General features: G+C 40.3%; 1 protein-coding gene across 1 annotated transcript in view; it reads left to right on the forward strand.

Annotated features, from left to right (window-relative positions):
- LOC144799501 (hydroperoxide isomerase ALOXE3-like) overlaps nucleotides 1–5761 on the forward strand; it is a 212316-nt gene extending 206555 nt beyond the window's left edge. The window contains exons 12-14 of the mRNA XM_078670852.1: nucleotides 2345–2445; nucleotides 3463–3633; nucleotides 5172–5761. Of these exons, the coding sequence (XP_078526978.1) occupies nucleotides 2345–2445; nucleotides 3463–3633; nucleotides 5172–5351 (452 nt within the window). The 3' untranslated portion in view covers nucleotides 5352–5761. The remainder of the gene's footprint in view (nucleotides 1–2344; nucleotides 2446–3462; nucleotides 3634–5171) is intronic.
- The last annotated feature ends 5196 nt before the right edge of the window (nucleotides 5762–10957 follow it).

A 10957-nucleotide genomic window follows, 5' to 3' on the forward strand; every position in this document is an offset into this window, starting at 1 on the left:
GGGCTATGTTCACTTTACTACCGCTAAACACTAGTAAAGTATCTGAGCGTACACTCTAAAGAATGTGCTGGACTCCCTATGTAACTTATCTAAAGTCCATTGTAAATGGTGCTTAAAGTGCATCTATGGCATGAGAAGTTAAATGTCATATATGTGCAGTGTGCAGTTACAACTCCCACATACATGACAAAAAAATGTCTGCCAAGAGCACCACTGTGCTCAGGTTGTGTTGCAATTTAAATACACTGCAGTGACACATGGTAGGGAAAAATGCCTTTGGTATTAGGAAAAGCATATTTTTGTATATTCCTTGGGTGCACCTTATCAGCCCACAGAGCAGGGTGCTAATATATAAAAACAGGGCATTCTACTTATTGGAGGTAGTGTGTCCTCCCAGGGAAGTAAAAGTTGTAAGCTACTTCACTGTGTAGGCCTTTTAGATGTTTACCTAACTAAGCTTATGGACGGTTCCTTAAGTAAACTGCAATGGAATTAAAATCTTAATTCATTATCTCCCCTTTGGAAAAGGAATAAAAATGCTTCAAAATCATTCCTTGATTAGTTTTTGAAATCCGATTTAATGTTGAAATCAGATTTTTGATAACTTAAGCAGAAAAGTAACCTTATAAAAATGTACTTTGGGCTAGCTAAGCCAGAATTGGCTTAAGACCAGTTCAGCCACTCATCACACATCCAAAGCTGAACTATACATAAATGGGTGGGACAGTTAACAACCATGGCTCATAAGACAATGGCCTGCCTCTGAGCCCAAGAAGTGCTAGTGGATGTTACATGCTGACCACTTAGCATAGATTAGCTTTCTGGGACTGAACAGGAACGGTTGGCAAATCAGAGGGAAAAAGGGCTTCTCCTATTTATTCACAAGATCCTCTCAAAATGCCAGACTCCAGTCACAGTAGGAGGGGAAACAGTTTTACCCCTGCAAGTGGGAGGAGAATTCACCTAAATAGAGAAATGGCTTATGAGCTGAAGGAAGGACTGCCTTATGGCAGCATGGGTGTCGCATCTTGAAAAGGGGACGCCTGTGTAACTTTGCAGAAGGCAAAGAGGATGTGCTGCAAAGCGATGCAGAGGGAACGCAAGAAAATAGTTGGCATTGGGTGGTTGAATTACTCCAATCACTAGCTAGCGCATAGGATAAATCTGGCACGTCCTCCACCACTTCCTCAGAACATTCCTGAACCTGGGAAGACAGCAGCATTCAGCCTTGCCCCTGTAGGATTTCAACTTCAAACAAATGGACCAAGTTTAAAGGTAAAACATTGGACCAGGATGAGGAGGCAAATCTTTCTGAACACCAATGTGGCATTGCCAGCTACAAAATCCAAGTTTGTTTCCCATGGAGCGTGAAAACCAATAACTTCATGGGGCCCTCACCAGCCATACACTTGGATCTCGCATTGGAGAAAGATTTTGGCTTCCATCAAAAAGAATAAGTTGATCTGACTTCAGCTCCATCACAATCAGCCTGAAGTTGCTCGTAGGTCCCAGTCAAAAGCAAACAGTGACTTTTGATTGATGCTTTACTTTTTACTGCCAATTTTTCTCCTAAAATATAAAGAAATCATATCACATGTTCCCCTTAACCTATTTTTATGATCTTGGTGTCAATTTTGTCATAAAATATTTATATTTTTCCAAATTGGTTTGGGTATTTTGTTGTGGTGTGTTTTTTACTTTAGCACTGTTTGTACAGCTTGAAGGTAGCAACCACTTTGCTGGAGCTTTCCTACTGCTTCTTCTACAGCTACAATGGGTTGAGCAGATTCTCTCAGAACTGTGTTTTAACCTACTCGGAGTAATTGTATTGAGATGGTATCCTTTTCCCAAAATAATATCCCATTTCCTACTGACATTCCATCGACTGAGGGATGGATTTTCTAAATTAAATGGGAAGAAATAGAAAGGCAATCATTGGAATGATGGATCGGATGGCCTACAATAACCAATAATGATGTGAGCCACTCCACTGTCCTCAGCTGGCATACCCACATTCCAATGTCCTATGTGTTATATGTTCTTTGTTCATCAGAAATTGATTTTAGAAAAGTGACAACTTACAGCAGTAGGCTACAATGCTACATTATTAGCTTTTTTTCCCACGTAAAATATCTGTTTCAGCGACCTCTGTAGGGAGGAGAAATGGAAGTAACTCTGTTTAAAGAACTGATTCAAATCAACAGCTTAAAGGAAGGTTCTAACTGAAGTTCACTGTGTTGGTCATTTCATCTGCAAAATTGGACCTGGAATAATAAATCTCTAACTTGTTTTAAAACTGGGTATCAATGTTCTTACTTACAGTACACATGTTTTTACCATGCAGGTGTTCCTTCTGCTTTCAAGACTCGCGCAGAGTTGGTCAAGTATCTGACTATGATTATCTACACCTGTTCAGCCAAACATGCTTCTATCAACAATTCACAGGTAGACCTGGGATTGGGTGAGGCCAACTGGCTTGCCATTTGAGGCCCTTCTGATACTATCAATAGAGGTTGGATAATGTATAATTTCCCAATGGGCAGACATTCTTGAAATGATAACAATTGCAACTTGTCCCTAACAGAGTTGATACTGCTTTACTGTTTTTCTACTGCTCCATGCCTGAATTAATACCCTATAACGAGGAGTTCAGTGAGGTGTGGGCCATTTTAAAAACTAGGAATATTCCATGGCTCGCACGTATTAGGGCACTTTGTGGACAAATTGGTTTACCAGAGCTGTGGGAGAACCCTGCAGATAGCTGCCCAAGGTGAACGAAAGCCAAGCTATTGAGTTATGTCAGAAATTACAACCTAATATCTCTCCAGACGTGCACTACTCTGGGAAGATTGACGGTGGAGTTCCTTCAAGTGAAAGTTGAACCGAGTATGGAGAATTTCTTGGATTGAATTCACCCTTCTCTTGCAAGGAAACTGTATATACAGCTTAGGATTGGCAGACTCCCACTTAGGGTATTTACTGGTAAATGGGCTAATATTGAGAACATTGCTTGCCCAGCTTGTAATTATAAACAAGAAGATATTTCCCATGTTCTGTTTTTTAGCCCTGCCTACCAGACGATAAGGAAATGCTGGCTGATTCCACTATGTAAGAACTTAGGTTTTACCCAGTGTGCCCATGCCTGCAGGGTTCTTCGATATGACACACACACACCCATTGTCTTTGCTGTATCACGATTCTTGCTGGGTATGTGGCGCAGGCGGGGAAGTTTTATATAAACTTGTACTTACTTATTTTACTGTACCGTTTGATAACTATTTGGTTTAATGTAATTTTATCTGCTAGTTTTACTGTACATGTAATTTATTGTTTTAACCCCCAGTGATATGTTCTGATTTTATGATCACTTTTATGGTCTATCGACCGAAATAAAATTTTCAAGAAGAAAAAAAAAAATCAGTACCCATGACCATATTGACATTCTCTCCCTTCATTCATTAGTTTGATTTCTTCTGCTGGATGCCGAATGCTCCCTCTACGATGAGGAATCCACCGCCCAAGTCCAAGGGGACTGCAACATATGAGGACATTCTCAAGACCCTGCCAGAAGTGAGCAGTAGCTGCCGGATGATGGTGCTGGACTGGATACAAACCCGCCCGGCTCCAGATATGGTAAACATTGAGCAGGTTCCAGTTTGCCTTACACTTTCTCAGCAAGATAGTACCTCTATTTGTTGGATTTGACAAGAATATACTTGGGGCACTGATGGAGATAAACTTCCCTTTTTGAGTCTGGGTCTTTGGAGGAAAATGGAATGTTCTCTTCTAGATAGTTGTAATGAAAACTTGCGCTGCTTGTGCAGGCTTCAAGCCACGCATGCACTGGTGAAAGAAAAGCTACCTTTAGGGCCCAGTTTACAAAGTTGTGAACCTGTACCCACAGGCCCACAATATCGGATTTGTTTATGAATTTCAGGAATTCACAACGCTGTCAAGAAGTACAGCTGGAAAATGTGTACAGCAAAAGGTTTCCAGGTGTACTGCTGGAAAAGCGTTTGTACATTTCTATTTGCTCAAGAGTGCAACAATGTTTAGATGTACAAAGGTCAGCCCCAGCTGAAATACAATGTTTATACCCTGAAACATTTGTGGCAAGGTCATGGTCTTGGACAATGCACCAGAGGGTGTCTTGGGGTAGAAGGCACTTCTTTTAGCCTGGTTAACTTGAGGGAAGAGTTATACACTGGAAATAATGATCACTTTGAAGTTTTTTTACTTCAGTTGATGTTGTGAAGGGAGTTTACTTCAATTGATTTAGTGGGGGAGGGGGGTTCTCCAAAGATCTAGAATCCAGGTAGTCGTAGGTTGATAATTCTTCCATTCACTGCAGTTGAGGATCTCCGATTAAAATGAGTGGCGTATCAGCTGGCTCATCAGCATCCCATACGCGAAGGCTTGGAGACAAAATTCTAGTTCTGAAATGTTAAAGCCGTTTGGGTTTTTTAACTTCAGGATGATTGGTCTCCCATCTGCTCAGTGCCAGCATACTGGGTAAAAGTGGGATTTACTCATGTTCAGTATAACTCAATCATGGGGACCGTAAAGGATGCCAGGGTTTGTTGTCGGCCTGTGGACAGCCACTTGTTATTCGTGCCAGCCCCACCAACATATGTGTGCCAGAGGCAGAAATAAATCCCTTGACTTTGTAGGAAGCAGAAGGCAACATCACAAATATTGCTGGAGTTTGCGGAAGGGGTTCCCCATGGAGGATAAGTAGCAGGGATGCCATGGTACATCAGCTTCTCACCATTTGAGTTGGATTCACTCATGTGTATTATTAATCTATCGTGGGGTAATATTGCACATGATTAAACGGATTTGCAAGTGTAAGGTCTCCTCGTGTGAATCCCGTACATTCATAAAGCAAGCCAACCGTGCAGGTAGTTCAGGTTTGCAGATACCTCTTTGAACTGGGTCCTCGGTCTCTCCCATTGTTGGAGCACTCCGTGAGGGCTGTTGTTGATGGCCGCCCTCAGGTACTACTCGTATTAGGTAGAGCTCCCTCACTGTGTCTTGATGTTGGGTGTGCACCCAGACTGTGCTGGTGGATGGGGTAAGGAGATGGAAGATGGGAGCATCCTCAGAATGTGCTAGCTTCCAAGCTTATTTGATTCAACAATGAGAAAATATTTATTTTTCTTGTCTTGAAGGTCCCGTTAGGAAACTATCCAAACCAGCTCTTCACGGAGGAGAAGGCAGAAAAATGCATCAAGGCTTTTCAGGAAAGGCTGAGTAAGATCTCCGCTGAGATCCAAAAGAGGAACCAAGACTTGCCACTGAAGTACTACTACCAAGACCCCCCCTTGGTTGAGAACAGCATCGCCATGTGAAAAAGAAGCCCTCGGTTGAATGGACCACCTTTGTATGCCTGTGTGACAGTTCTAAAGCTCTGTTGCCTCTAAAGTCTTTCTTTTGGCATATGACAATAGTCAACTCTCACTCATATTCGCCACTACTTCAGCTCCAAATAGGCCAAGTGGGGTGTTATTTTTGGTAGTTCAGCCCTTCAATAAAACCTTCTCAACCTATTGTTATTGCCGCCTGCTGCAAATACATCATTGTTGATGCAGATGCTGGGGCCATGGCCTGCCAGAGTCACGTGCTTTGAAATGTTAAATATACAAGATTTACAGACTGTGAACTGCAATATTTTCGTGTGTATCAGAAATGTCGCCAATTTGTCAATTTCTGTTTTTTTTTTTAACAACCCTTTATAAATGCTTCACAAAAAGGAGAACAAGTTTGTCTCACGTCTCGTTCATTCGGTGATGCTTGAAAAATACTTTCATGCCCACAAGAAGTTGTATAATGTCCTTTCCAAACATCAAACTATCAGAATCGCTCACTAAGGTTTTGTGAGGTTGCTACGGTGGCACAAATTGACGTAAAGCATTGCATCTATTTACTTACCATTATAAAAGCCTGCAAGCGCAGTTCCAAGTTGTACAGCACCCATTCAACCTTGTGGAAATCTAGGCCAAATGTTTATATAAGCCTGGATGAAGCACAGTTGTATACAGCAATTCACCAAAACGCCAGGGGTGGCAAAGGATGTATGACAGTACAACCCGTGGTATTACCACGCGTACCGTTACAACGCGTCTTTTACAACGCAAGTCGTTACCACGACTTGCGCTGTAGGGGTGCGGACTTAGGAATAGTTAAATTTACTATTTCAACACCAGCCTACGTACAGTAGGGAAGGTGTTGGAATAGTAAATCTACTATTCCTTATCCTTGAGCGCCCTCCAGCGCAAGTCGTGGTTACGACTTGCGTTGTAAAAGACGCCTTGTAACGGTACTACGGGGTAACATCCGCGTTGTAAAGGATGTTCCCCGTGGCAAAGGACCCAACATGCACTCTTGGGCTCACAGATCCCGGTTTGTTTTCAGTTGCTGATCCTGCTTTCGGGTTCCTTTGAGCGGGAGTAAGAAGGCAGTGCTGGGCCAAGAGAGGACAAGCCAGGGACAGAAGCTGCTACTAATGGCCAACCCTAAATGACATCGTGGGCAAACTCTTAACATGGGAGACAGGATATTCAATTACCCAGAAACATCAGGAAAGGCAAGAACCCAAGCAGGGGTTCTGCATTGTTGGAGTGTGGGAGGGGGCTGAGGGATTCATTAAAAGGTGTTCTAGAACAACCGTAATACCTCAAGTCACAGTTCCAGAGGGCCTGGGAGGCCTCCTGTTTCATGCACTAGTCATAACTGGATCGCTCACGTTGGACTGGTCTCGGTCAGAACTTGGGAGGATGGGTCCAGCTGCAAAAATCCCACCGAGCACCAAAATCCAAATTCATGCGGGTTATTCTACCAGCAAGCAAAACAGAGGATTCGACCTAGAGATGTGCTCTAAAGTGTCCTACAGTCTTCAAAGACATAAAGAAGAGAAAGTGATTCTATTGGTCACCTAAGTAAGTACCACCTTGATCATGCAAGCCCAGGGACACTATATAAAGTGATTGACTGCCTAAGTCTAGGTGAATTTTCCGTAGGGTCTAAGCAAACAAACACTGACTAAGGCAGTAGATTTGTATTTTTATACTGCTGTGTGGAAAAGTGTGAAGGCTTTTTTGGTGTTTAGCTGTGAGATGCTTTATGGCGAAATGGTGAATGGACTTATGAGTGTAATAAACTGCTCAAACTTTCCTACTCCCCTCATCTTTGCCTCCCGGACACACCTCCCGTACCTCTTTCCACCCCGCATTTTGTTCCCCTTCTCTCCACAACTATGGTGACTCTGGGATTATTATTCAATCAAATTTTGCAGTGAAAGAGCTGTTTTCAATCATTGATAACTCTGGCCCGATTTGACGAATCTACAGGTAACATTCCAAAACAATGATCTACCTAAGTTTAATCTTGAAAGGTATTGTGTAGACATGTGTCAATGGTGGGTCCTAAAATGTTGTTTTCCCATTCAAAACAGCAACTTTTTCTCAAGGACAGATAATATACAGCTGCTCAAATAAATATCAACCTGGTCAAAAGACAGCAGATCAGGCTTCATACAGAGATTTTTGAATAATGTAAACAAAAATTGGTAAAAACGTTTAACAATATGGCAGTTGTTGGCATACTGGGTTGGATGCAAACTTGAATGTGTGTTCATTGATCATATCAGTTTAGTACTGGTTTCCGAGAGCTCGAGCTTTTTTGCAATCCACGTGTAGCATATTGATGCTATATGCACTGAATGTCTGCCAAAAAATCGACGGACAGAAAATCGTCCTACAAAAATATCGACACAGAAATATCGAAGTCAAAAGTATCGAAGTCGAATCTACATAAAGGTAAGTACATAAATATCGAGAGAAAAAATCTTGTTGCCAAAAATATCAATGTTAAAAATATCTTTTTTAATGTTTTAATAATAATATGTAATTATGTAAATATTACATATAATTAAAAGAAATATAGTTAAAAATATTAAAACATATTTAAAAATAATAACTAATACATATAATGTTTAAATAAATGAAACATATACATATAAATTAATATATATACTTACTCCACATAGTGCAACAGTAGGAACAGCGTTGGATAGCGTAGGGGTAAAAATAACTATTCCCACTCCAAAGAGTGCAACAGTAGGGAAAGCGCTGGATAGCGTAGGGGTAAAAATTACTATTCTAACTCCAGTGAGTGCAACAGTAGGGAAAGCGCTGGATAGCATAGGGGTAAAAACTACTATTCCCACTCCAGTGAGTGCAACAGTAGGGAAAGTGCTGGATAGCATAGGGGTAAAATTTACTGTTCCCACTCCAGTGAGTGCAACAGTAGGGAAAGCGCTGGATAGCGTAGGTGTACAAATTACTATTCCCACTCCAGTGAGTGCCACAGTAGGGAAAGCGCTGGATAGCATAGGGGTAAAAATTACTATTCCCACTCCAGTGAGTTCAACAGTAGGGAAAGCACTGAATAGTGCAGAGGTAAAAATTACTATTCCCACTCCAGAGAGTGCAATAGTAGGGAAAGCGCTGGATTGCATAGGGGTAAAAATTACTATTCCCACTCCAGAGAGAGCAACATTAGGGAAATCGTTTGACAGCGTAGATGTTAAAAATAACATACTTATAAATTAAATAAATATTATAATTAAATAATGATTTATGAATAAATTTAGAAAAATAAAATAAAAACTACAAATATATCAAAAATAATAATTACTTTAATATAAAATACTTCCCACCCTATTCCCTATTAAACACACAACACACGCCACATACAATTTCACACAATTAATTTCATTTTCAAATAATGCATTAATAAAAATTAATTTGCAATTAATAATTACATAAAAACAACTTGATCAATAACAATAAATGTTTAATACAAATAATTTGCAATTAATAATTAATTAACAAAATAGTAAATATCAATACCAATAAGTATTATCTAATAAAAATGAATAACCAATTAATAATTAATTAACAAAATTAATTATCAATACCCAATTTCTTAATTAATTACTTAATTACAAATAAATTACTTCCCACCCTATTCCCCTATAAACCCAAAACCCACTCCAATAATAAATTAAGACAAATATTATAATCATCAATTAATAATTAATTACCAATTAATAATTAAATAATAAATTAATTAATAATACCAATAATAAAATAACAAAAATTCCTTAATTAAAATTAAATTACTTCCCACCCTGTTCTCCTATAAACCCACAACCCGCTACGGTACTAAAATGCAAAATGTACTTTTTAAAAAATTACTAATTTTCAAAAAATGTATACATATATGTAAAAAAACAGTACAATACTTAACAAAAAATATAGAACACATACATATAAAATACATACTAAAATACATAACACTAATATAAATATCAATATTAACATCGATAATTTAACTATTAATATTACAAACATCGATATTTCTTACCTTAAGTTTGATATTCTGGTTGTCGATAATCTTGATGTCGATATTCTGTCCCTATGATATTTAAAAGTCGATATAAATGTACGTAGATATTTTGACTGCCCATCATATGCACTAGGACCCTCATAGTTCTGGCCGGTCTCTGAACAGGAACTACGTGATATGTGGGGGAGGTTTCACGGTGTGGTTTAGTGAAGTATGACACAATGTGCAGTGTGTGAATGAACGTTGGAGAATAAAGATATACTCAATCCCAGCTTCCGTGTGTGTCGTAATCTATTTGCATGCTCCAGGGCTGGGCAAGACACTACAACTTGCAAGATTAGGGGATACGTGCCCGTGGAAAAGGACTGCTCCCCCTGCGAGTTTGTAACAGTACGGCAAACTGCTTGTGTATGCTGCATGCACGTTAAATAGATGCAAAGCAGCCTGCAACCGTCAAATGTGGAGTCAAAGCCCTGCTCCTGCCCATACATGGCCACAGAAGCAAACGAAGGCCTTGCAAAGGAGCATATTCAAAATGCCCGCCAACACCGCCAGTGAGGTTGTCTGCAGAGGAGCTACACAAAACCCCAAACAAAGAGCGACTTTTTAGACGACGTGAGAAAATAACTATAGTACCAGCAAAATGCGTAAACAGAAAGCAAAGACTCACCAACATGGGCAAACGAAGCATGCTGCAATCCATGTTCATGCAAGAGGCTGGTGCTTGCAAAAGTTGCTGAGTCAACCCGCACAGTGCCACTATTCGAAAGACCCATGCTAACACAATGACGGCGGAAGGGAGAGGGAAATGCAATGCAGCTGTGTTCCTGAAGCCACCACCGCCATTTGACAACCCAAGAAACAGAGTATTGGTGCCAGGTGGGCTGCGTGGATTAAAACATTCCATGACTTCAAGCTGCACTATAGGAGGAAGATGAAAGAAAATCAACAAATGTTTGAAAACCCTTGCAGGTGATGGAGTGAAAGAAGTGTTAAAGAAAGTTTTGCAGATTGTCCGACATCAGACCGAAAGGTGGGAGAAGCGCTGGAAGCCAAGTTCATCCAATGCCGAATGTTGATTTTGAAAGGTATATCTTCAACACAGCCCGACAATAGACTGGTGAAGCAATGGATGAGTTTGTTGAAAGACTTGATGCAATCATTAAACATTTCAAGTTCTGTGACTTTAACAATGAAGAAGCCTTGTGCCTCAAAGTCATTGATGGCTGCCTTTCAGATTCTTTTAGAAGGCGCATTTTGAGAGAGACACTCAGTCTAGATTAAATGCTGATGGCTGTGAGAGCAGAGGAATGACCAGAAAGACAAGCTCCTGACATGGAAGCAGGGATAGTGCACAACAAATCAGCATTGACTATGAAAAACAAGCACAAGCACAAAACAGATGCCCATAAGCCAACTTTGTCGAAGAAAACAAGACTATGCTTTCAATGAGGATTTCTGTTTCCTGATGAAGGCAAATGTCCAGCCCCTATGGTAAATCTGGAAGGGTTGTGGAAAAGAGAACCACTTCATAACTGTGTGACGA

This window comes from Lissotriton helveticus, chromosome 12, assembly GCF_964261635.1.
Source record: "Lissotriton helveticus chromosome 12, aLisHel1.1, whole genome shotgun sequence".
NCBI lineage: Eukaryota > Metazoa > Chordata > Amphibia > Caudata > Salamandridae > Lissotriton > Lissotriton helveticus.